The following is a 27,759-nucleotide window of genomic DNA, read 5'->3' on the forward strand; positions in this document are numbered from 1 at the left end:
GAAATCCTGAACTAGGGCAGAAAATAGACCAAAAAAAATCAATCATCTATGAACTTTGTAATATTTTTTCCTAGACTAAGTATACCAAGTATAAAGTTTATGCTAAGTTAGCTTTGGGGTATGTTAATAAAAGCAGCTTCAAACATAGTGCTTTGCCTTTTATTATCCTTTATTACCCTTGTGAAAGATAACAGAATTTTGACATAAAGTGGGTAAGTGACTTGTGCAGTATTTGCTGTAAACCAGAGAGTGAAACTCAGTGCTCAATTCTACATTTTAACCCAGTCATTAACATTTGATCCTCTAGTCTTCATTAATGGGATGTCATCAGAGAGATGTGTAATTACTGAAGAATTATCTCAGGGCATTCAGGAAAGGAAGTCGCAATATGAGGATCTGCTTGTTCTGGAATCCTTACAATCTATTGTCAGTTTGGTGTTGCTGTCTTTCATTTCTTTCAACAGCTTCTGGATTTCCACACTAGATTCATCCATCTTCAGCCTGAGTGTCTTTAAGGGGCCATTATTTTGTTTTAAAGCCTCAAAGAGCACTATTATTCCACTCTTCCCCAAGATATTCTCACCCAGGTCCAGCGTCTCCAGCCTCCAATTGCTAGTGAGAGCAGATGCAAGATCCTGGCAACAGAAAGACGTGATGGAACAGCCACACAGTCTGTTGAGAAAGAGGACAGACACCAAATCATTCACTGAACAAGTTCTATTTCAGAATCTACCTTGTTGCCAGGCGTATTCTGACTTGCTGAGGACCTAGCAGTGAAGAAATGGGGAAAGAAATTATTTTCTTTATGGAGCTTATTTTAGTGACATTGGACATAAGACAGTGGATAATGTATTGAAGACAGTGAATAATGGATAAGTTATTAGGGTAAGTCAGCCAGAAAATGATTAGGTAGGTATGTGGTGGTCCATGAATTCCTCACTGGGAAGATGATACCCCCAGAAGAAAAAAAAAAAAGAAAAAGAAAAACCCTAAAGGTAGAGAGTAAAACATTATGGTCACTGGAGGAAGTAAGTCAGTGTAGCCAAAATACCAAGCTGGGGAAGTAGAAAGAGTGGCTCCTAACTGATAAGAGGACACCGTAGGGTCTTGCAGGCTATGCAAAAAACCTTCAGATGATATGGGGAGTGATATAGGGAGCTTCTGAGTCTTTTGAAACATAGGTGCTGTGATCTGGCTTGCAACTTGAGAGGTACCTCAGGGTGATGAGTTGAGAACAAACTTCAGGAAATCAAGGACCAAGACCTGCAGACCAGCTCGGAGATCATGCAACAGGCCGTGTGGGGGGGTGGCTCAGATGAGAGTGTTAGGAGTGGGGGGAAAGGTGGTCATCTTCTCAGCATCTGGAAAGGGGTGCCTCCGAATTGTTTGAATGTGAGGTGTGAAATGAAGGAAGGAGTGAAAAGATCAGAAGCCTCAGCGTCAGTGAATAGAAGGATTGGACTGTTTTCTTTCAGATCTTACAGAAAGTTGAGTTAACTATACTCGCTAATACATGATATGTTATCAAGACTCCCACTCCTCACCAGCTTTCCCTAGAGCTCTTTCTAGACTCAAAGATGCCATTGCCTGTGGAGGACATAGGGGGCGCCATTTGCAGGGGCTACAGCTCAAGCCAGCTAATATAGAGCCTAGCCAGCTGGCTCAGGCCACAGGGACCCCTGAACCATGTGCCCTTGAGCACTGCACCACAGTGCACACCTACATGTGGTGTCTCCAGCCATCCCTCTGTTGCCCCAGGCATCATGATAGGCCCTGCAGATACAGAAAATAGATTCAATTCCTCTCTGAAATAAAATCTACCATGAATGAGTAAATGAATGGACTAATTGTGTTATATCCATACAATAGGATGTGCTTTAGCGATATAAGGAATGAAGTATGTACACATGCTACAATGTGGCTAAGCATTGAAAATGTTATACTAACTGGAAGAAGACACACACCACAAAAATGAGTCCATTTATATGAAATATATAAAATAGATCAATCCATAGAGACAGAAAGCAGATTTGTGGTTGCCAGGGGCTGTGGGAGGGGAGCTGACTGTTCATGGGTTTTGAGTTTCCATTTGGGGTGGTAAAAAAGTTCTAGAACTAGATAGTGGCAGGGCTATACAACATGGTAAGTATACTAAACACTACTGCGTTGTACACTTTAAAATGGTTCCTTTTATATTGTGTGAATTTCACCTCAACAAAATTAAGTTTTAAAAAATTTACAGTTCCAGTGATTGGGTGGAATAATCCTACTACAATCAGTTTATTACTTGTTATAGAAAACAGAGCATGCTGTAAGAGGATAGTGAGAAGATCCCTGAACTATTCAAACTAGTTCTTCCCCACAGTAACCAAGGTGAAAAGTGAAATAGTAGCAGACAACCCTGAAAATTGCAGTCTCAGTGCTCTAATCAGAAAAAAAAAAAAAACAGTAAGAAAAAAGACCTTGCAGTGGGAAAGAACAGGGTGTGGGAGAGGGAGGACTTGAGGGACGTACACAACAATGAGGAGACAAAGCACGAGATAAAGTTAGAGACATGGAAGGGACTCAGCCACAGAGAACATGCTTGGTATATAAAAATGTGTACAAGGAGGTTGACAAGTGCACAAAGTAACTCAATAAATGCACTAACTGTGCTGTTGTGAGAATGAGTCACATAGAAGAATCATTCATTTCATAAGGGGAAAACTGAATGTCTGAAGTCACAGCAAATAAATATATGATGGGATCTGAACCATACTGTGATGTCAGAGCCCCTATTCCATGGCTTTGCTATGGTGTTGGGTCCTTCTCCAGTCATCAGGATGAACCCCAATCTTTAGATGCTGTGGAAATGTTTGCTCAGCATGTTCTCCAACTTCTAATTCGGGGGAGCTCAAACTTAACTGAACATTGGAATTGTCTGAGGGAATCCTGACCACCAAGACTTTTTTTTAATTTTTATTATTAGTTTCAGATGTACAAAACAATGTAATAGTACCCCTCACAAAGTGATAAACTCCTCCCCCAATCTACTACCTCTCTGACATCGCATACAGCCATTACATTTCCACTGTCTCTATTCCTTATGCTGTTATAGTTGACATTCATTATTATTCAGCTTCAGGTGTACAGCACAGTGATCAGGCACCTACACCATCCCTGAGGTGGTCTCCCTAATAAGACAAGTGTCCATTGGATACCCTACAAAAACTTTACAACATTATTGATTATATTCCCCAAACTGTCTTTCGTATCCCCACGGCAATCTTGTGGTTACCGACTGTGTTGTCAAATCCCCTCACCCTCTCCCTCATCCCCACGCCCCCTCTCATCTAGCACCCCTCAGTTTTTCTCTATATCTCTGAGGTTGTGTCTGATTAGTCGGTGGATGGCAAACAGATATGAAGAAATGCTCAACCTCACTAACCATCAGAGAAATGCAAATAAAAACCCCAATGAGATACCACCTCACCCCAGTCAAAATGGCTATCATCAATAAATCAACAAACAACAAGTGCTGGCGCGGATGGGGAGAAAAGGGAACGCTTGTGCACTGTTGGTGGGATTGCAGATTGGTGCAGCCACTATGGAAAACAGCATGGAGGTATCTCAAAAATCTGACAATGGAACTACCTTATGACCCAGAAATTCCACTCCTAGGTATCTATCCGAAGAAATCCATAAATCTAATTCAAAAAAATGTATCCACCCCTATGTTTATTGCAGCACTATACACAATAACCAAGACATGAAAACAACCGAAATGCCCATCTGTAGACGACTGGATTAAGAAACTGGTACATTTATACAATGGAGTATTACGCAGCCATAAAGAAGAATGAAATCTTACTATTTGCAACAACATTGATGAACCTAGAGAACATTATATTAAGTGAAATAAATCAGACAGAGAAAGACAAATACCATATGATCTCATTTATATGTGGAATCTAAAGAAAAGAATAAATGAATGAATTAATCAGAAACAGTCTCAGAGACAGAGGAAAAACTGATGGTTGCTAGATGGGAGGGGGTGGGGATAAGGGGGAAGGTGAGGGGATTAGAAAGCACAATCGGTAACCACAAGATTGCCTCGGGGATAGGAAAGTCAATTTGGGGAACGTAATCAATAATGTTGTAAAGATTTTGTAGGGTATCCGATGGACACTGGTCTCATTAGGGAGACCACCTCAGGGATGATGTAGATGCCTGATCACTTCACTGTACACCTGAAGCTGAAGCTGAACAATAATGAACGTCAACTACAATTTTATATATATATATATATACACACACACATATACACACATATATATATACATATATGTATATATTTGTACATAGACATATATACATATATATATATTTACAGGAAGTGGAGTACAGCATTAGGAATAGAGACAGAGGAAATGTAATGGCTGTATGCAATGTCAGAGGGATAGTAGATGGGGAAGGGGGGTTATCACTGTGTGAGGGACATAAATGATAAATGTCTAACTATTACATTGTTTTGTACACCTGAAACTAATAAAAAATGTTAAAAATTTTTTTAAAAAAAGAAACTGTGGTACATTTATACAATGGAGTATTACTCGGCCATAAAGAAGAATGAAATCTTATCATCTGCAATGATATGAATGGACCTAGAGAACATTATGCTAAGTGAAATATAAGTAAGACAGAGAAAGACAACTACCAGATGATCTCACTTATATGTGGAACCTAAAGAATAGAATAACTGACCACCAAGGCTTTTCAGGGCTCCCAAGTATACACCCATGATAGAAAACAAAAGCACCTTATATGTTCTAGTGTTTTTCTGGTCTCTGCAAGGTGGAAAAAGTATTTCCATGACCCTGCCTCTCCATCAGGGATCTTGTTGAAAAGTGCATTGCATCAATAATATGCATTTCACTGACTTGGAAGAGAAAAATGAGGCTAAACTTGCCATCTTGTTGATGGTACCATTGCATTTCCTGGGGGGTAGTACCCATCTATAGTTCCCTAGGTACTGAGCTGGGGCAGGCCCACAGTGTTCTAATCACTGAGCCCAGGAGAAGCAGTGCACTCCTGAAATCCACTTCACTGGAGCCATCCCCATCTACATGCCACTATTCCAGGCCCTCTGAATGACTTTGTAAGCACCCAGTTACCTGTATTCAATTCCTGGAGGGTTTGCTCCTAAAATTGGACCAAGAGCAATACTATTACAGTTTACATCATAAAATATCTCAGAGAGGTTAAATATTTACAAAACACCTTAAAAATGAGCAAGAGTACCTACCCCAGATATGTTAGGTTACAGTTTGGCTTCTTCAAAGCCTCACAGAGAAACCACAATCCAGTAGCTATGAGATTGAAACCCAAGTCCAAGTGTGTTAGGCTGGAGTCTCTTTGGAGAAGCTTTGAGATATATTTGCATCCATGTCTGGTTATGTTGCAATGACACAACCTACAAGGACAGTCATAAGAACAGAAGTCTGTTATCCCTCTGTGACACATGCCCTATGAGGTGGTTGTCACTTCCGACATTACATATCTTCTACCTCGAGCCATATAGTTTCAGGTAGGCTTGTACATAAAAACATGCAAATGCAGTGGTGATTACATCACCTCCACCCTGCCTAGGTGGTAGAGGGTGAAAGTGGCCTTTGACTGCCGCCTTTTATTATGGAGGAACACACACATCTTCTAAGATACATCTCCTAGAACAGCAGCATATCATATAGGTCAAGAGCTTAGACTCTGGGTTCAGACAGACTCAAGACTGAATCTGAGTCCTCATTTATTTTCTGCATGGTTAGGTCATTGGGATGCCACTCTCCCTGTTTTTTATTTTTTATTTTTTTTAATTTATTGGGGTGACAATTGTTAGTAAAATTACATAGCTTTCAGGTGCACAATTCTGTATTACATCATTTATAAATCCCATTGTGACTCTCCCTGTCTTTTATATTTTACTTCAAGTCTTGTACTTAATTGCCACAACAGAATTGTGATGCACACAGAAGCTTGGCATCCCTGATATCTTAGTGGCTGTGTTTCTAATTTAAATGCTGTAGACTCCCCTGCAAGCTTAGACTTCTACAAACCCTCCTGGTGAGGAGACCAGACCACAGAGAAGGATGGTCATGTGGCCAATTCAGGCAGGTGGGTTTACAATCGACCCTGACAACCCTGTGTCCCAAGCATGGCATCACAGCAACTGATGCTATGGAACCTGAAGGGACATGACAAAGAGGAGATGGACGGCAACTGGACCAAAAGATGTCATGCTTTGTAGTATGTAAAATCCTGAAATCATATGTGAACTGGGGAGTTTAGGGAGGGAGACTAAAACAAAGTCTAAAATTAAGTTTAGACAGCCTACAAAATGAAGGCTTGGTCAAACACTGGCTTTATGTATTTAAAGTAATAATTGTTCACAACTCTGTTAATAGAGGGGACTTCATACCACTACCCAAACATGCCCACAGGCAAGCTAAGAGGTGAAGCTTCAATTTTCTAATTTGTAAAATTGAAATAAAAGTAACCATTGCACTTGGTTGTAAGGATTAAAATGATAATTCTTGTAAAATTTAGTAGAGTCCTTGACACGCACTAAGTGCTTAATAAACTTCAGGTATTTTTTGTTGTTGTTTACATGCCTAAATCAACTCTAACTTTAAAATAGGGCCATTTACAGAGCAATATCATATGTAAAATTTTTTAGGCTTTTTTAAATTTTCTCTATCTGCTACTAGAAGCCAAATACTCATTTTTCCTATTTAGTTTTAAATGATTGGGGCATATCTGCTTAAGGCATACCCTAGATTGAGACATTGGGAGTTTCTAGGACCAGCTGGAAGCCATAGAGATAACTGTCAGACAGTGGTTTTCTAGGACAGCAAAAGCCCCAGAGAAATAAAAACCAGACAGAAGTTCTGAACAGAAATAGGTCTCCACCTCTACATAGTCTCTTGAATGTTGCCCTACCTGTGATTCTGATGGGTACAGGTACTTCATGTTGGGCTTGTTCCTAGGTAACAAGGAGAGCAAACTACAGCCCATGGGTCAAATCCAGCCCACCACCTGTTTTTTGTAAACAATGTTTTATTGGAACACAACCACACTTGTTCCTTTATATGTTCTCATGACAACAGCAGAGTCGAACAACTATAATAGAGACCATATGGCCTACAAAGTCTAAAGTGCTTACCATCTGGCTCTTTACAGAAAAAAATTTCAACCCATACCATATACCTCAATCCACCCCCAACGCAAGGAGAGGTATGTCTTAAGAACTCAAAAAACATACAAAAAACATCAGATCTCAGAACCAATCATCTATCCCAACTTCCTAGAATAGGAAAAGGCCAGAAAGGAAATTCTGCTCTGAAAAGTAGGCAAATACTAACATCTGTGATTCTACCTGCTCTTTCCCTAATTTTTACCATGGTCTTGCCAGTTTCTTTCAGGCAGAATTATTAAATGGTTTCATCTGTCCTACCTATCTTACATACAACACACACACACACACACACACACACACACAAACAGCAGGGACTTACACCAGGGTCTGTAGTTGACATTCGGGGTAACTCAAGCCTTCACACAGAAGTTTCACCCCACCATCTCCAAGGTTGTTCTTGGCCAAGCACAGGTGTGTCAGTCTCTGGGTAACAATCAAAGCAGAAGAAAGCTCCTTGCAACAGGCTTCGGTAAGGTGACAGTTTTCCAACCTACGGAAGCACCACACACATGGTAAGATGGTGAAAATGTTTCCAAAATCCAGCCTTCTCAACTGACAACCCTCCTTACTGACCACACCCTGTCTATTTTGTGCTGGTGAGCACAGCCATGAAGGAGCAGAAATGAGAGAAGTGCAAGCAAAATGCATGAATCATCTGCTTGGGACCAAAAAATGAGAACCAGATATCTACATCAATAGGTGACATATGGGTTACCCTGAAAGTCTGATACTACCATTGCTCTTCTCTATGTGGCCGAGACATAAAATGCTCTCCATGGAAGAGCAGAGACTTACGATAATCTCTGCAGGAAGCACTTTGGGTGTCTCAGAGTAGTGCACAGCAACTTGACACCTTCATCCAGGAGCTCACTGGCTATGAGGTCCAGGCATTTCAGGGACTGGTTGGTTTCAAGGGCCAAGGAGAAATTATCCCACTGCTGAGTGATGTCAGAACAAGACCCCAACCTGTGGGATACATGGGGGCAAGTCATTCTTCTGGGAGGACAGAGAGAGGCCCTAGCATCTTATTATGTTTCCCCAAAGATTATATCCTTGGTTTTCATCTCATTCTACTCCAATATGTGTCCAACCCTGGTCTGAATTGTTGGAGAGAGTTTATGTCCTTTGTTTCTTCAAATATCTTCCTGGTCATTTGGTCAACATCCAGACTCATCTCTAAGAGAAAAAAAATCTATATACGATTCTGTGTGAAATTTCACTAACATGACCTATTTTTCACATGTCATTTTTTTAATACGATCACGTTCCATGACTGAGTCTGTACTAATCTTGCTGAGATCTAGATATTGGATTCTATAAGGGAAAAATATTGATGCCTGATACTCAAAAAGTTCAACTTCATATATCTGACACCCTCAAATACATGGTGATGGGAGGAGAACTGACTCTGGGTGGTGAACACACAATGCAATACATAGATGATGTATTATAGAAATGTACACTTGAAACCTATATAATTTTACAAACCAATGTCACCTCAATAAATTTAATGAAAAATAAATAAAGTATAGATTTCTACTAAAAAAAAAAGTTCAATTTCATAAATTATTAAGGAAGAGGCAAATTAAAACAAGGAGATACAATTTGACCCTTAGGTCCAAAATTTGTTGAGTTTAAGTGTTGCAAGGATATGGAGAATTGGGGACTCTTTCTGTTGATGGGAATATGAATGCCATTGTTTGGGAGAACATTGAGGCAATCCATTAATCCCTTACGTTAGGTTCTGAAATCCAGCTACTCTTACAGACACAGAACAGAGTATGGAACTCTGGGACAATCTTATTATTTGAATCATGGTTCTGCCTCTTACCATATTCAAAATTTTTGCAAGTTACTTAACCTTTGTAGTATTCTTTTTTCCCTGTACTTTGGGGAGAGACAACACCTTTATGTCAAGCAAATAAAGAATGTAATCCATCCACATCCTGTGATTGTTAGGATGTATGTCAGAGGAAAAATTGGAGTGCTGAAATTAGTACTTTTCCTCCCTCAGAGCTTAACTTATAACAAGGACATTACAAGTTTACTTAAATAATGGAATACAAGGTGAATTTTAAACTGTCTCAAATCACATAAACACAAATTGGAGATTCCATATCAGCTATTTGTCATTTTGGAGACTTAAATTATCCACTTAGAAACATCACTTATCAAAACTTTAGAATAACAGATTAATGTTGGAGAGATGTCATAGGAATGGCCGCAGCGAGGTGGTCTTCTTGAGTTCTCCTCCGGAACTTATCACAAATTTAACATCTATAACCCATCAAAGGACTCTCTGTTCATCACACAGAACAGCTAAGAGACTCCTATGAGGATCACTTGACGGTGGGCAAACTGGGCGAGCAGGGGAAGAGGGACGAGAGCAGAGTGGAGAACCCAGGACAGAACAGAGATCACAAGAGCCAGGCGGTGGGCTCTTTCCCTGCATCCCACAGCTGATCTCTCCTGCCTAGAGAGCAGTGTATTCAGTGTTTGAGGCAGTAACCTCAACTGAGAACTCCAGCTGGACCCTACGTCAGACAAAGAAGTAAATGCCATACCTGGGCCCCTCCCCACACTCTCCCACAGCAATCCTACCCCTGCTCTTCCAGAGTCTCAAGCTGGAGGCCCCTGAACTGAGGAGTAGTGTCAGATTACAGAGGAGCCATAGAGCTCAGGATCTGGGAAGACCTGGTTTGCAGCTGTGACCTAGGAAAGAGGCTGGGAAGAGTCTGACACCACTGGGCTGGGAGACAGAAGACTCCTCCATCCCCAGTCCCCACCTTTTCTGGCCTGCCGAGGGCAGGGCAATTACAACTGCGGAGACACACCCAGTGGTCAGCAACAGGTGGCAGAGGCAGCTCTGCGGTTTCAGCAGCTCAGAAATCTCATGCCCTCCACATCCCCTCAGGAGAAGTAGGCACAGGGCTGGTTGTGTTACTCTCAGCATGCGAATGTGCAGATGAGAGCAGAAACTGCACTGACTTTCTAAAAACTACCATCTAAACCCCACAGCCCCACTCATCTAGAACTGCATTGCCAGGGTCACTCTGGGCACCAGCCGACCGGCTCTGCCTCCACAAGACTCAAGGACTGTTTGTACAGCAGAGGACAACCTGGAGATTGCTAGGTGGGTTAAGGCCAAGACTGGGGCTGCTTTTTTTTTTCGTATCTTTCATATTTTGCCTGTGTTGAGTGTGGGTTATTGGTTGTTTTACATGTTAGTATATTTGGTTTCTTCTTCATTGTTATTGTTATTGTTGTGCTTCGTGATTTTCTTTGTTCTGAAATTGCCCTACACCGGGCCCAACCCAAGAGGCATAAGATTCAACACAGCCAGAGACCAACTCCAGACCAAACCAGAGTATGACTGGATTTGACCTACAAGTGACACACACAGAGGGAATTCTCTACAGGCACAAGAACCCATAGGGGCCAAGCCTCATTTGAGTGGTCAACCCTCACGCAGCAGCTCACCCACTGTGGGCATAGCCAATTCTCACAACTAGTCAGCCTAGGAGTTAACCCCACGTACTGACAAGCCAAAAGCAATTAAAGCTCAACTTTAACAGGGTAATATACACAACAAAAGGGTCACCTTTGGAGCACATGCACAGGAGAATAGGGAAGTGGTGCAAGTCAAATATAAAGAACACTTACTACATAAGATCATCCAGCAAAGACCAAGAACTCTAGGGAATCTACTCAATATATCGAAGCAAACACAGAGACAGTCAGCTAGAATAGGGAAAGAAACATGTCCCAAATAAAACAACAGAAGAAACCTCCAGAATTGGAACCAAATGAAATAGAGGTAATGAACCTCTCAGAGACAGAGTTCAGAACACTCATAAGAACATTTAAGGAGCTTAGAGATGACATAAAGAAGGAAAGAGAAATCATAAAGAAAAACCAGTTAACTAAAGAATACAATAATTGAAATAACTCACTTGAAGGAATTACCAGCAGGTTAAATGAGGCAGAGGATCGAATCAGCGACGTAGAAGACAAGTAAGCAGAGATCACCCAAGCAGAACAACAAAAAGAAAAAAGAATAAAAAACAATGAAAATCATTTAAGAGACCTCTGGGATAACATCAAATGCAACAACATGCACATCATAGGAATACCAGCAGGTGAAGAGAGGGAGCAAGGGATTGAGAATATATTTGAAGTAATAATGACTGAAAACTTCCCTAACCTGGTGAAGGAAACTGACATACATGCCCAGAAAGTGCAGAGAGTTCCAACCAAGATGAACCCAAACAGGTCCACACCAAGACACACTATAGTTAAAATGGCAAAGGTAAAGACAAAGAGAGAATCCTAAAAGCAGCAAGGGAAAGACAGTGGGTTACATACAAGGGAACTCCTATAAGCCTATCAAATGACTTTTCTACAGAAACTTTGCAAGCCAGAAAGGAGTGGCAGGAGGTATTCAAGGTGATGAAAAACAAAGGCCTACAACCTAGATTGCTTTATCCAGCAATCATTTGAAATTGGAGGAGAGATAAAGAGCTTACCAGAAAAGAATAATCTAAAGGAATTCATTACCACCAAACCAGCATTGCAAGAAATATTAAAAGAGCTTCTATAAGCAGAGGAAAGATAAAAACAATCTAACTACAAATAAAAAAATGGCAATACTGTGTACCTATCAATAATCATTTTAAATGTAAATGGATTAAATGCTCCAATCAAAAGACATAGGGTGGCTGAGTGGATAAGAAAACAGGACCCTTACATATTTTGTATACAAGAGACTCACCTAGAATCAAAAGACCCACACAGGCTGAAAGTGAAAGGTTGGAGTTAGATATTTCATGCAAATGGAAATGAGAAAAAAGCTGCTGTAGCAATACTTATATCTGACAAAATGACTTTAAAATGAAGAACATATTAAAAGACAAAGATGGGTACCACATAATAATAAAGGGACCGATCCAACAAGAGGACATAACCCTACTAAACATCTATGCACCCAACATAGGAACACCTAAATATATAAAACAGATATTGACTGATATAGAGACAGAGATCAACAGTAACACTATCATAGTAGGGGACTTCAACACAACTCTGACAACGAGAGATAGGTCTTCCAGATGGGAAACAAATATGGAAACAGCGGCCTTAAATGACACATTGGACCAGTTGGATTTAATCAATATTTTCAGAGCATTTCACCCCAAAGCTGCAGAATACACATTCTTCTGGAGCACACAAGGAACATTTTCCAAGATAGACCACATGTTAGGCCACAAAACAAGTCTCGATAAATTTAAGAAAATTGAAATCATACCAGTTGCCTTCTCTGACCACAGTGCTATGAAATTTGAAAACAACTACAGTTCTGATGGGGAAAAAAAAGAAAGAAAAGAAATCAACTACAGGAAAAAACTGGAAGACACACAAATACATGAGGCTGAATAACATGTTATTAAAAAATGAATAGATCGACAATGAGATCAAGGAAGAAATCAAAAGATATCTCGAGACATACAAAAATGAAAACTCAACGACCCATAATCTATGGATGCAGTGAAAGCAGTCCTAAGAAGGAAATTCATAGCCTACCTAAAGAAACAAGAAAAATCACAAATCAGCAGTTTATCCTTATACTTAAGGGATCTGTATAAAGAACAGTAAAATAAGCCCAAAATGAGTACAAGTAAAGAGATAATAAAGATCAGAGTGGAAATAAATGAAATAGAGACCAAAAAAAAGAAAAAAATACAAATGATCAATGAATCCGAGAGGTGGTTTTTCAAGAAGATAAACAAAATCGACAAACCTTTAGCCAGACTCATTGAAAAAAAAGAGAGAGGACCCAAATTGATAATCTCAGAAATGAAAGAGGAAAAGTGACAACAGACATCACAGAAATACAAAAAAAATTAAGAAATTACTATGAACAAATGTATGCCAACAAATTAGACAATCTGGAAGAAATGGACAATTTTCTAGAAGCATAAACCTTCCCAGGCTAACTCAAGAAGAAGCAGAAAACCTGAATAGATTGATTACCACCAGGGAAATTGAATCAGTAATCAAAAAGCTCCCAACAAACAAAAGCCCTGGACTAGAAGGCTTTACAGGGGAACTGTACAAAACATTTAAAAAAGAATTATCACCTATTCTCCTCAAAGTATCCCAAAAAATTCAAAAAGAGGAAAGACTCCCAAACACTTTTTACAAGGCCACTATCACCCAGATCCCAAAGTCAGACAAAGACATTACAAAAAAAGAAAACTATAGGCCAATATCCCTAATGAACATAGATGCAAAAATCCTCAACAAAATATTAGCGAACAGAATTCAGCAATACATTAAAAAGATCGTACACCATGATCAAGTGGGTTCATTCCTGGTATGCAAATTTGGTTCAACATCCGCAAATCAATTAATGTGATACACCACATTAACAAAATGAAAAATAAAAATCATATGATCATATCAATAGATGCAGAAACAGCATTTGACAAAATCTAGCAGCCATTTATGATAAGAACTCTTAAGAAAGTGGGAATAGAGGGTTCACATCTCAACATAATAAAGGCCATATATAATAAACCACAAGTAATATCATACTCAATGGGGAAAAGCTAAAACCATTCCCCTTAAGATCAGAAACAAGGTAAGGTTGCCCACTTTCTCCACTTCTATTCAACACAGTTCTGGAAGTTCCAGCCACAGCAATCAGACAAGAAAAGGAAATAAAAGGCATCCAAATTGGTAAGGAGGAAGTGAAATTGTCATTATATGCAAATGACATGATACCACATATTGAGAACCCCAAAGACTCCACCCAAAAACTATTAGAACTGATAAATGAATTTAGTAAAGTAGCAGGATACAAAATTAATATTCAGAAATCAGTTCCATTTGTATATACCAATAGTAAACTATCAGAAGGAGAAATTAAGAAAATAGTCCCAATCAAAAACTATAAAATACCTAGGAATAAATTTAACCAAAGAAGTAAAAGACCTGTACTTAGAAAATTATAAGACACTGCAGAGAGAAATGAAAGAAGATACAAATAGATGGAAACACATACCATGCTCATGGATAGGAAGAATTAATATCGTTAAAATGTCCATACTGCCTAAGGCAATATACATATTCAACGCAATTCCTATCAAACTACCAAGGATAATTTTCACAGAAGTAGAACATATAATCCTAAAATTAAATGGAATCATAAATGACCCCAGATAGCCTCTGCATTCTTGAAAAATAAGAACAAAGTGGGAGGTATCACAATACCTGACATCAAATTATACTACAAGCCTACAGTAATCACAACAGCATGGTACTGGCATAAAAACAGACATATAGATCAATGGAACAGAATAGAGAGCCCAGAAAAAAATCCATGCCTATATGGTAATTTAATCTACGACAATGGAAATAAGAATTTATAGTGCGGTTAAGACAGTCTATTCAATAAATGGTGCTGGAAAATCTGGACAGACACATGCAAAAAAAAAAAATGAAGCTGGACCACTTTCTTACACATATACAAGAAAAATTCAAATGGATTAAAGACTTAAATGTAAGATCTGAAACCATAAAACTCCTAGAAGAAAATATAGGAAGAAAGTTTACAGACATTACCTGGAGTAATATTTTTACTGATATATACCCTCAATCAAGGGAAGTAAGAGGAAAAATAAACATATGGGATTACATCAAACTAAAAAGTTTTTTTCACAGCAAAGGAAACCATCAACAAAACAAAAAGTCTAAGTGAAATAAGTCAGACAGAAAAAGCAGAGAACCATATGATTTCACTGCTATGTGGTATATAATCCAAAAACAACAAAAGAACAAGACAAACAAATGAGAAACAAAAAACTGATAGACACAGAGAATAGTTTAGTGGTTACCAGAGGGTAAGGGGGCAGAGGGGTGGTAGATGAGGGTAAAGAGGATCAAATATACTGTGATAGAAGGAAAACTGACTCTGGGTGGTGAACACACAATGAGATTTATAGATGATGTAATACAGAATTGTACACCTGAAATCTATGTAACTTTACTAACAATTGTCACCCCAATAAACTTTAATTAAAAAAAAGAAGAAGAAAATAAAAATAAAACAAAAAGGGATCCTACTGAATGGGAGAAGGTATTTGTCAAAGATATATCCGATAAAGGGTTAACATCCAAAATTTATTTTAAAAAACATTCTTTCGACTCAACTCCAAAAAAACAAACAACCGAATTTAAAAAATGGTCAGAGGACATGAAGAGACATTTTTCTAAAGAGGATATACAGATGGCAAACAGACATACGAAAAAATGCTCAACCTCATTAATCATTAGAGAAATGCAAATAAAAACCACAATGAGATACCACCTCACCCAAGTCAAAATGGCTATCATCAAAAAATCAACAAAGAACAAGTGCTGGCGAGGATGTGGAGAAAAGGGAACCCTTGTGCACTGTTGGTGGGATTGCAGATTGGTCCAGCCACTATGGAAATCAGTATGGAGGTATCTCAAAAAACTGGAAATGGAACTACCTTATGACTCAGCAATTCCACTCTTGGGTATCTATCCAGAGAATTCCAAAATGCTAATTCAAAAAAATCTGCACTCCCATGTTTATTGCAGCACTATACACAGTAGCCAAGACATGGAAACAACTGACATGCCCATCAGTAGACGACTGGATTAATAAACTATGTATGGTATGAGCCGGCCCATTGCTCAGGTGGTTGGAGCGCCGTGCTCCAAACACTGAGGTCACCGGTTCGATTCCCACATAGGCCAGTGAACTGCACCCTCTACAGCTAAGATTGTGAACAATGGGTCTCCCTGGAGCTGGGCTGCCAGCAAGCAGCTGGAGGTCAGTGTTAGCTGCTGTGGGATGCCAAGGGCTGCCGTGTGCTGCCATGAACGTCCCGTGGCCAGCATGAGTGAGTGGCCAGCAGCCAGTGAGAGCTGCTGTGAGCTGCTATGAGCGGCCGACCTATGATCGGTGACCGACTGCCTCAGCCAGGGGGAGCGCAAGCCTCATAATACCAGCGTGGGCCAGGGACTGTGTCCTACACAACTAGACTGAGAAACAACTGCTTGAACTGGAGTAGGGAAGGGAGGTGGAAATAAGGGGGCAAAAAAAAAGAAACTGTGGTACTCCATTTATACAATGGAGTATTATGCAGCCATAAAGAAGAATGAAATCTTACCATTTGCAACTATATGGACGGACCTAAAAAAACATTATGTTAAGCGAAATAAGTCAGACAGAGAAAGACAAATACCATATGATCTCATTTATATGTGGAATCTAAAGAAAAGAATAAATGAATGAATTAATCAGAAACAGTCTCATATAGAAGAAAAACTGAGGGTTGCCAGCTGGGAGGGTGGGGATAAAGGAGAAGGTGAGGGGATTAGAAAGCACAGTCAGTAACCACAAGATTGCCACGGAGATATGAAAGTCTGTTTGGGGAATATAATTAATAATGTTGTAAATATTTTGTAGAGTATCTGATGGACACTTGTCTTATTAGGGAGACCACTTCAGGGATGATGTAGATGCCTGATCACTGCTGTACACCTGAAGCTGAATAATAATGAATGTCAACTATATATATGTGTGTGTGTATATATATACACACACACATATATATAGTTGATATTCATATATATATGACATGAATGTATATATTCATGACATTCATATATATATATATATATATATATATATATTCACTATATTCACAACAAGTGGAATACAGCATTAGGAATAGAGACAGTGGAAATGTAACGGCTATATGCGATGTCAGAGGAATAGTAGATTGGGGGAGGGGGTTTATTACTTTGTGAGGGGTATAAATGAAAAATGTCTATTACATTGTTTTGTACACCTGAAACTAATTAAAAATAAATTAAGTTTTAAAAACTTTAGAATAACAGATGTTTTTCTAATTATATGAAAAACAGCACCATCAAAATTGGTAAATATTCCCATTTGTGTATATAGCTCATAAATGTCAGAACAGGACTTGAGGTCATTTCCAAATCCAAAAACCTGTGCCACTAGCTGGTACCTCAGGTTGCTACTCATCTGAGTCTAGAGGGAAAACTGGTACCCTAAAGATGTCTGATGATAATCAGAGCACTCGTTATGGGAGTTCACTGAGGAAAGAGGAATCTCCCCAACCAGTGAGCTACCAGGAACAGGATACTTGATGCTCCTATAGCATTACTCAGTGGCCAGTTAAGGTCGATGGCCATTTTGAATCGCAGCAGGAAGGCAAAATGCAGCCTGAAATACCATGTCCCTAAGCTAGAGGATGACACCAAATTCTGGGTGTTTCTTTGCATTCTGGGCTTGGTAGTCAATGCAGAGGACAAGCTAAGTCCAGAAAGTGCAGCGGCTGAAACCCCATCCAGGTTCTCGTTGAGGATATGCTCTCCTGTGTAGCACGACATGTACTCAGAGTGATACCCTCTTCTGTCTAGCTCACCCAGCAGTACAGCAGAGCTCACAGCACGCTTTCGTTGCTGAGAACAGCAATGGCATGAGACCTACCTCAAGTAATGCAGATTACATCTCAAGTGTTTCAGGGTCTCACACAACAGCAGCAGCATCTTCTCACTGTGGACGCTGCCTTCCAGGGTCAGGTGCGTCAAAGTCTTCTTACCAGTGAAAGCCAGACAGAAGTCCTGATATGCTTCAGCAGGGGAGACATTTTTAATCCTAGGAAAAATAAAAAGGAGGGCCACTATAGATAGTTGGTGCTGTGAAAACTGTGTAAGATGAGATGTCACAAGTCAAGAGGGAAAGGGGGAAGACAGTCTGATATGCTGACTTGAAGAAGTCAGTGGAATGGCAGCTGGAAAGAACAACACGAGGGACTGTGAATTCAAGGGGTACTCAGTGATGGAAGGGAAGATGGAGTGAGATAGTGAAGGGCTTGGCTCCCCCTGGTCTTTGCTCATGCTGTTCTCCAGATGAAACATCCCTATCCCAATTTTTGTGTCATATCATTTCTTTCAACATGCAGCTCACAAACTCCTTCCCCTCCCCCTCAACACTTATGGATTTTGTCTAGTAAGAATAAATCACTTATCCCCATACCCCCATGGGGTCGTCTACATTTCTACAAAGCAGTTCTGATTTAGGCTACAGTAAGTTATGGTTTCTAAGTTAGCAAATAAGTTGCAGACTCCTTGAAGGTATGGACCGTTAAGAGTTTTGTTTTTTTTTTTTTTAATTTCCCTGTCAGCTAGCATGATTGTGGAATACTAAATTGGATTAAAATAGACCTTAAGTGGGCTATAACATGGATTTTCTGTAATCAAATCAAATGCTAAGCTTCAAGAAACAACTCAGCATAAAAAAATAAGAAGGTTTTCCTAGCACGTAAATTTTGCCACTTTCTTAAACATAACAGTCAATCAACTTCATGTTATACAATAATGAAGCTAGCTCATAATAGGAAACAACAAAAGAAAGGACTAATTCAGGGTCTCTTTTTAAAGCATGCTTAATGCACCCTAATTTGAGATACAATCAACACCCACTTGACTGTCTCTTTAACTATACTCTTATTCAGATATTTATTTCCACGTGTACTGTTAGAGCTTCTTAGCCTGTTTTTACCTAGTACCTCCAAACCAGGCAATCTATCCTCCTGTTGTGAAATACTCTTCTCTCTAAACATGCAATTGGTGTTGACCCTTCATTTTAAGATGGTGAACATTCCCTGTGGCTTATCTAAAAGAAGCTCCAAAATCAAATTTTCAGCACAGAGTCAGAATATGGCATTCAGAGCCCCTGCTTAAACTGTCCTAAACTCTTTGTGATGCAAATTACAAGTGTCTTTTAATTCTTGTTCTCATGTAATGCCTTACAAAAACAGCCAAATAATGTAACTTTCCTAACAATTGTCACCCCAATAAACTTTAATTTAAAGAAAAAAAAGAGCAGTGTAAGTTTTTCAAGGCCATATAGAAGAAATCGACATCTTTACTGGCACTGGCCCATGTTAGATTTTGTTGCTGTGTACACACAAGTTCCATGACATTCCTAGATAAGCTATCTGTCGCCTGATATCAGCAGGTATAGTCAGGTGATGTGTGGCATAGCTATTTGTTGTAAGTAAATAGCACTACATTTTCAACGGATTAATTAAGGCTTCTACAGAATGTTGTTTTAGGGGAAGTTTCAGCAATGTATCTGTATGGAGTTTTGAACAGAACTTACGAAGTTCATCCCCTGAACATGTGTTAGTTGAAAAAAATGTATCATTTGTATACACCAATAACAAACTATCTTAAAGAGAAATTAAGAAAACAATCCCATTCACAATTCCTTCAAAAACAATAAAATACTTAGAAATAAATTTAGCCAGGAAAGTAAAAGACCCGTACTCAGAAAATTAGAAGACATCAAAGGGAGAAATGAAAGAAGATACAAATAAATGGAAACACATACCATGCTCATGGATAGGAAGAATTAATATAGTTAAAATGTCCATACTGCCTAAGGCAATATATAGACTCAATGCAATTCCTATCAAACTACCAATGATATTTTTCACAGAACTAGAACAAATAATGCTAAAGTTTAAATGGAACCATAAAAGACCCCAAATAGCCACAACAATCTTGAGAAATAAGAAATAAGAACAAAATGGGAGGTATCACACTACCTGGCATCAAATCATTCTACAAAGCTATAGTAATCAAAACAGCATGGTATTGGCATAAAAACAGACACACAGATCAATGGAACAGAATAGAGAGCCCATAAATAAATCTATGCCTATATGGTCATTCAATCAATGACTATGGAAGCAAGAATTTACATTGGGGTAAATACAGTCTATTTAATAAATGGTGATGGGAAAACTGGACAGATACATGCAAAAATATGAAAATGGACCACCTTCTTACACATAAACAAGAATAAATTCAAAATGAATTAAAGACCTAAATGTAAGACTCGAAACCATAAAACTCCTAGAAGGAAATATAGGGAGTAAATTTGCAGACATAACACTTAGTAATACTTTTACTGATATATCCCCTTGGCCAAGGGAAGCAAAAGAAAAAATAAACATGTGGGAGTACATCAAACTAAAAGGTATTTTTATGGCAAAGAAAATCATCCAAACAAAAAGTCATTCTACTGAATGGGAGGAATATATTTACCAATGATATGTCTAATAAGGGGTTAATATCCAAAATTTATAAAGCTCAACACCAAAAAAACAAACAACCCAGTTTAAAAAATGGACAGAGGACATGAAGAGACATTTCTCTAAAGAGGATATACAGGACAACAGACATATGGAAAAAATGCTCAACATCACTAATCATAAGAGAAATGTAAATAAAAACCTCAATGAGATACTACCTCACTCCGGTCAGAATGGCCTATCATCAATAAATCAATAAACAACAAATGCTGGTGAGGATGTGGAGAAAAGGGACCTCTCATGCACTGTTGGTAGAGTTGCAGATTGGTGCAGCCACTATAGAAAACAGTATGGAAGTATCTCAAAAAATTGAAAATGGAACTACCTTATGACTCCTGGGTACTATCCAAAGAAATTCAAAACACTAATTCAGAAAAATATATGTACCCCTATGTTTATTGCAGTGCTAATCACAATAGCCAAGATATGGAAACAACTGAAATACCCGTCAATAGATGAATGGATAGAGAAACTGTGGTACATTTACGCAAGGGAGTATTACTTGGCCATAAAAAAGAATGAAGTCTTACAATTTGCAACAACCTGGATAGACCTCGAGAATATTATGCTAAGTGAAATAAGTCAGACTGAGAAAGACAAATACCATATAATCTCACTTATATGTGGAATCTGAAAAACAAAATAAATGAGCAAACTAAACAGAAATAGACTCAGAGGTACTGAGGAAAAAACTGATGGTTGCTAGATGGGAGGGGTTGGGAATGGGGGATCAGGTGAAAGGATTAGAAAGTGCCAGTTAGTAATCACAGTATAGTCACAGAGATATGAAATACAGTATGGGGAATATAATCAATAGTGTTGCAAAGATTATGTAGGGTACCAGATGGGTACTGGACTTATCAGGGGGATCACTTCCTGGAGTGTGTGGATGCCTGACCACTGCGCTGTACACCTGAGGCTGAAGTAGAATAGTATTGAATGTCAACTAATATATATATACTCCATATATATATATATATATATATATATGCTCCATATATACATATATATATATTCAACATATATATAGTCAATATGTACATATTGACTATATTCCCTATGCTGTACTTTACATCCTGTGAATATATTCACATAGGGAATATAGCCAATGGTATTGTTAACAGCTATATACAATGTCAGAGGGGTAGTAGATTGGGGGGTTTATCACTTTGTGAGGTGTATAAATGTCTATTACATTGCTTTGTACACCTGAAACTAATAAAAAAAATAATAAATAAAAAGAAAAGGATATCCTAATAGTCATCTGTCCAAGTGGCCCACATCATGACTCACATCTGCCACAACCTACCTTACTCACACTCACTTCTCAATCCCACTCCACACACTAGTTATAAGTTCATCATTGTCTCACCAACACGTTCCTATGCACATATTTGAAACGTACTTCTCCAATATTTCCCCAATTCCCACCCCAGGTCTCTTTCTGAAATGCACATGCCTATTTTTCCTATGGGTCAAGTCTCAAACATGCCTCACAGCATATGTATGGAAGGATCCAAACTCTTGGCCAGATTTCATGAAAATGACAATATGACATATAATTCTCCCACTAGACACATTTAAGGATGGGAACCATTTCATTTCTTTGTGTTCTGAGCACCTGGCTGGTTGAAACCTGGTCTAATATTCAAATATGGGTCTCACATTAAGGTTGCTAGATGGGCGGGAGGGGTGGGGGGTGGGGGGGAGGGTGAGGGGATTGGAGGGCAGTCGGTGACCACAGGATGGCCACGGGTTTGAAAATTAATCTGGGGAACGTAATTTGGTGGTTACCAGAAGGTAAAGGGGTTGGGGGGTGGGGGATGAGGGTAAGGGGGATCAAATGTATGGTGATGGAAGGGGAGCTGACTCTGGGTGGTGAACACACAGTGTGATTTATGGATGATGTGATACAGAATTGCACACCTGAAATCTATGTAATTTTACTAACAATTGTCACCCCAATAAATTAAAAAAAAAAAAAAGAAAGGAAAAAAAAAAAACAAATATGGGTCTCACATTAAAAACGCCTGAGGACAGCCATCGCAAAATTAGCATCTACTTACACCACCTTCTGGAGATGACAGGTAACACGGGTAATCTGCTCACAAAGAATCCTCATGGAAGAGTGACTCAGGAAGCTTTGATCCACATCCAGAAAGTTCAGGTTCTTGTTTGAACTGAACACAGAGCAAAGATCCGTCCAGAGACAAAGAGTGTGATAGTCGCTCTGTGACCTAGGAGGAAGTCACATAGATGGACAGGAGCATCTATTAACAGTACATCTGGGAAAAGTCATGAAAATCATTAGGTTGTTCTGCAAAACCATCAATAAAATGAAAAGCAACCTACAGAATGGGAGGAAATGTTTATAAATCATAGCTCTAATAAGGGGTTGATATCCAAAATATAAAAAGAACTCGCACAACTCAATGGAAACAATCCATTTTTAATTGGATCTTTCGTTGTTGTTGAATTGTATGAGTTCTTTACATATTTTGGATATTAGCCCCTTATTGGAGGTGTTATTTACAAATATCTTCTCTCATTCCATTGGTTGCCTCTTTCTTTTATTGATGGTTTCTTTACCGGGCAGAAGTTTTTAGTTCGATACAGTCCCATAAAATGGGCAGAGGACCTGAATTGACATTTTCCCAAAAAAGACATACAGATGGCCAACAGCTACATGTAAAAGTGCTCAACATCACTAATCCTTAGGGAAATACAAAGCAAAACCACAATAAGATATCATCTCTCAATTATTAAAATGGCTGTCATCAAAAAGACAAGAGATAACAAGTGTTGGTGAGGATGTGGAAAAAATGGAACTTCTGTGCACTGCTGATGAGGATGTGAATTGGAAACTGTGAAGGTTCCTCAAAAAAATTAAAAATAGAACTACTGTATGAGCCACAAATTCCACTCCTGTGTATTTATCTGAAGAAAACAAAATCACCATCTCAAAAAGATATCTAGTGGTTACCAGAGGGTAAGGGGGGTGGGAGGTGGGAGATGAGGGTAAGGGGGATAAATATATGGTGATGGAAGGAGAACTCACTCCGGGTGGTGAACACACAGTGGGATTTATGGATGATGTGATGCAGAATTGTGCACCTGAAGTCTATGTGATTTTAACAATTGTCACCCCAATAAATTAAAATAAAAATAAAAAAAAGATATCAACATCCTATATGTAGCAGCACTATTCACGATAGCCAAGAAATGGAGACAACCTAAGTTTTCATTAATGGGTGAGTGGTTAAAGAAACGTGGTACTTATAGGCAATGGTATGTTATTCAGCCATAAAACAGAAAATTTTGCCATTTACCGCAACATGGCTGCACCTTGAGGATATGCTGCATGAAATACGTCAGACAGAAAAAGACAAATATTGTATGATCTCACTTACATGCGGAATCTGAAAGAGAGAGAGAGAGAGAGAGAGAAGGAAGGGAGGAAGGGAGGAAGGAAGGAAAAGAACGCACTAAACTCATAGATACAGAGAACAGACTGGTCATTGGTCCAGGCAAAGTTTGAGTGAAATGGATGAAGGGAGTCAAAAGGTACAACTTCCAGTCATAAAATAAATATGACATGGGGATATAACGTACAAAATGGTGACTATAGTTGTGTCCTTTTTGGGGGTTGTTTTTTTTTTGGTTGTTGTTGTTTATTTGTTGTTGTTGTTGTGGTGGTGGTTTTGGTGACTAGAGTTTTTTAAAAAGGAATTGGTAGGGAGGAAAACATTAATGTTGGGAGAGTCCAGGCACATCCTAAACCCATTCCCCACATGAAAACTGTAACACTGAAAAAGAAGGGTACTACACTTCGGGTGATGAGCACACAATGGAGTACACAGATGGTTTACTATAAAGTTGTACACCTGAAATTTATGTAATGTTACTAACTGATGATACCCCAATAAATTTAACTTCAAGTTTTTTTAAAGATTCCAAAGACCCCATTCCTAGTCTGAACATCGTGGAAACTATCTTGAATGGTGAGCCGGCAGGAAGCAATTCCAGCAAGAAGAAAACACTGACCTTAAGCCACAGGGAGCAGGAGACTGTCCTCTTCCCAGTGGAGTATGAAATGAAGCGAAAGGTGGGGGAACCAGTAGAGTAAGAAGTGACTGTTCTTACCTCTGGACCCATGTGTCAGATTCTGACGCAGTGTCATTCTCCAGGAATATCCCCTTTTCTACCTGCAGCGAGATTTTCTGCAAGTTTTGACAGTGCTTGAGGCAGAAGGATGAGTACATGATGTCCATTTTATTTTTCAAATGCAGAGACATTTCCTTCACGTGGACCATCGCTTCCTTTATGAGCTGCTCGTCCTGAGATTCGTAAAGACAGTACACCACCTCCTTCATGTCCATCATCGAGGAGAAGGGTTTATTCCCACTGGACTTGGATTTCAGTAATTCCTGCTTGATGCCCATTGACACTCGGCAGCCAAAAGTGATCTCCAGCTCCCTGGCCCTCTTCTCGTTGGAGAGGCCGAATAAGAAGTACATGACGTGGGTCAGGTTGGGGTTCTTCAGCCTTTCTTCCTTGGAGAGCAACTTCTGTATGTCCCCAATATCGCCCCTGTGGCTCTCTCCGCCTTCCTCCTCCTCACTCTCCAGAAGATAGAACATGGCAGCTAACAACTGCTGGACACTGAGGTGGATGAAGGAGTAGCAGCCCCCACAGTCTCTGTCCTTCTGGAGGACGTTCTTGTCCAGGAAAGGACGGAGGTCAGACTCCTCCACCCCGAGTCTCCCGAGGTCTTCTCCATCGAACACAGATGTCTGCGTCCATACGCCCTCAGCAGCCAGGGCACACAGAGCCTTCACTGGAGCCACGAGGTGCTGGCTGGGGCAGCTGCCAGGGGCCGGTGTGAACTGGCTGCACAGGAAACGCAGGAACAGCGATGTGGTGGTTTGGCACGTGGGGGCCGGGTCTTCTCCCTTCGCCATCTGCAGTTTCAGACAAGTGCACACGACCCAGCACACGGCAGGAGCCGAGCCCATGTGGAACAAAGCTGGATTGCTCTTCATCAAGTCGAAAGCTCGCAGTGCCTGATCCTCCTCTTGAAAGTGTTTCAAGAAATACTCCCTCCTGTCCGGCTCTAGGAGCCCCTCGATTTCCATGAGGAGCGGCTGTTCCAGCAGGAGCCGGAGCTCTCTCAGGGCCCCCGGTCGAGTGGTGATCAGCAAAGTGGCCTTGGGTAACATTTTTCTCTTCAGCAAACTCCCCAGGAGGACGGGCACCGGCTTGCGCTTCTTCCAGTCACCACAAATGTCATGGATGAGTGACCCTGAGGGGACTCTCAGCTCATCGAAACCATCGATGATGATCAGGACTTTCTGTGCCTGGGCTAGGATCTCTGGGCCAGCTTCCTGCAAATCTGGCCAGTTCTTAGACATGAGCTCTGCAAAAGTGCACGCCCCCTTGTGGTTGAGTTCCTTGCAGCTGAGATAGAAGGCCGAATCGAGGGTCTCTGGGAGGTTGTCCTGTGTCCAGTCCAGCATCACCTTCTTTGCCAGTGTGGTTTTCCCAACACCCGCAGGACCGTGTAGCACTACTGTAAGTGGCCTTAGCTGTGCGGGTGTTTGGGGATTCAAGAATGATGTGAACTTTTGACTTCCCTGGGTGATTTTGTAGTGGAAATCATCACCATCTCCATAACAAAATGTGTTCTTCCAGATAGAATAAAATTTCTCCATTGTGTTTCTCTCTCTCCTCTTCACCTGTACTGATACACAATGGGAGAAAGTTAGAGTGCCAATGATCATACTCAACTGGAAATTATACTTTGTAAAGCACCAGAAATGAGAATACCAAGAAGAAGCAAATTATGTTGCACTCTACCAAATATCAAACATATGACTATAATACAGTTTTTTCCCAACTGGCTTTTCTAACATCCAAGATCCCTTCTGCCTTTCCCAGCTTTGGGTTATCTATTCTTCGCACTTGTGTGCACTTTGTAAAATACCCATGGATGTGAGCTTGACTCACAGGGTTATTTGTACTTTGTAGGTCAGACATTATTGTAGATAAAGAAAACTAAATATTCTTGAGTCTGGTAACCACTAAACTGTTGTCTGTGTCTATGAGTTTTTGTTTCTTCAATTGTTTGTCTTGTTCTATTGTTGTTTTCAGAGGATAAGGGGGAGAGGGGTGGGAGATGAGGGTTAAGGGGAATCAAATATATGGTGATGGAAGGAGAACTGACTCTGGGTGGTGAACACACAATGGGATTCATAGATGATGTAATGCAGAATTGTACACCTGAAATCTATGTAATTTTACTAACAATTGTCACCCCAATAAATTTTTTTTTAAATGTAAAAAAAAAAAACAGTTCTGATTCTCATATATCTCATAATAAAAAAAAAAGAGGAAAGAAAAAGAAACAAAAACTCATAAACACAGACAATCCTTGTGTCTTTAAAGGAGCTATTATAACAATTAGCATCTGAGTATTTACTATGTGCTGGGAAGTATTATACATATTGCTCACATTTTGTCCTTGTAACAATCTCATCAGACAAACCTGTTATCTGTACTTTGTATGATGAATCTGAGGCTTAGAGCAGTGGTTCAGTGGTTCTCCCAGTGTGGCCTCCAGACCAGCAGCATCGTCTGGGAACTTGGGCAAAATGCAGATTCTTAGGCTCAACACCAGACCTACCAAATCAGAAACTCTGAGGATGGACCCAGGAAGCTTTATTTCAACAAACCTTCCAGGTGATCATGATGAATGCTGGTTTCAGGACCACTGGCAGAGGCCCAGGTTTACACAGCTGCTCAAGTTAAAGCCAAGATAATCACGAAGGACATTTAACTCAAGAACCTGCTCTCTTAATCACTGATACACAGTCTCAACCAACTAAATAAAAACGTGAAAATCTTTATATCCTCAGGCATTAAATGGGCAACATTAGGAATGATTCACAAGATGAGATACAACTGTTTAGTAAGGACCTAGAGGAAATTACATTCAACAGGAAGAAAAACTATGCAAAATGTTTCAACACAAGGGATAATAAGGGCTCATAATCATTATGAAATATTTAGTATAAAAATGCTCATGCTGACCTACTAAGTCAAAAGAAAATAAAACAAAACAAACAAAAAACATCAAGTTACACACCGGTGTAAGCAAGACCACCACTTCCTCACATGGAAAACTACTGAAAGCATATACACCCCCAGAACCCAATGAGTGCTTAAGTATCAATGCCATGGAAGATTTTGTCATGTTATTGTCCTTTTTCAAAGCTGTCTTCAATTGCATGCATTTGGTTTTGT

At 39.7% G+C, this 27,759-nt stretch overlaps 1 protein-coding gene across 1 annotated transcript; it reads right to left on the reverse strand.

Annotated features, from left to right (window-relative positions):
• Positions 1–368: 368 nt before the first annotated feature.
• On the reverse strand, positions 369–26,237 carry LOC117035430 (NACHT, LRR and PYD domains-containing protein 2-like). Its single transcript, XM_033129291.1, has 7 exons — positions 24,601–26,237; positions 22,524–22,637; positions 17,784–17,951; positions 8,027–8,197; positions 7,551–7,721; positions 5,285–5,452; positions 369–672 (listed from the first exon to the last, which is right to left on the reverse strand). The coding sequence occupies exons 1-7, from the start codon at positions 26,235–26,237 to the stop codon at positions 369–371; spliced, it is 2,733 nt and encodes a 910-aa protein (XP_032985182.1).
• Positions 26,238–27,759: the final 1,522 nt, after the last annotated feature.

The sequence above is a fragment of the Rhinolophus ferrumequinum genome, chromosome 15 (assembly GCF_004115265.2).
Source record: "Rhinolophus ferrumequinum isolate MPI-CBG mRhiFer1 chromosome 15, mRhiFer1_v1.p, whole genome shotgun sequence".
Lineage (NCBI taxonomy): Eukaryota > Metazoa > Chordata > Mammalia > Chiroptera > Rhinolophidae > Rhinolophus > Rhinolophus ferrumequinum.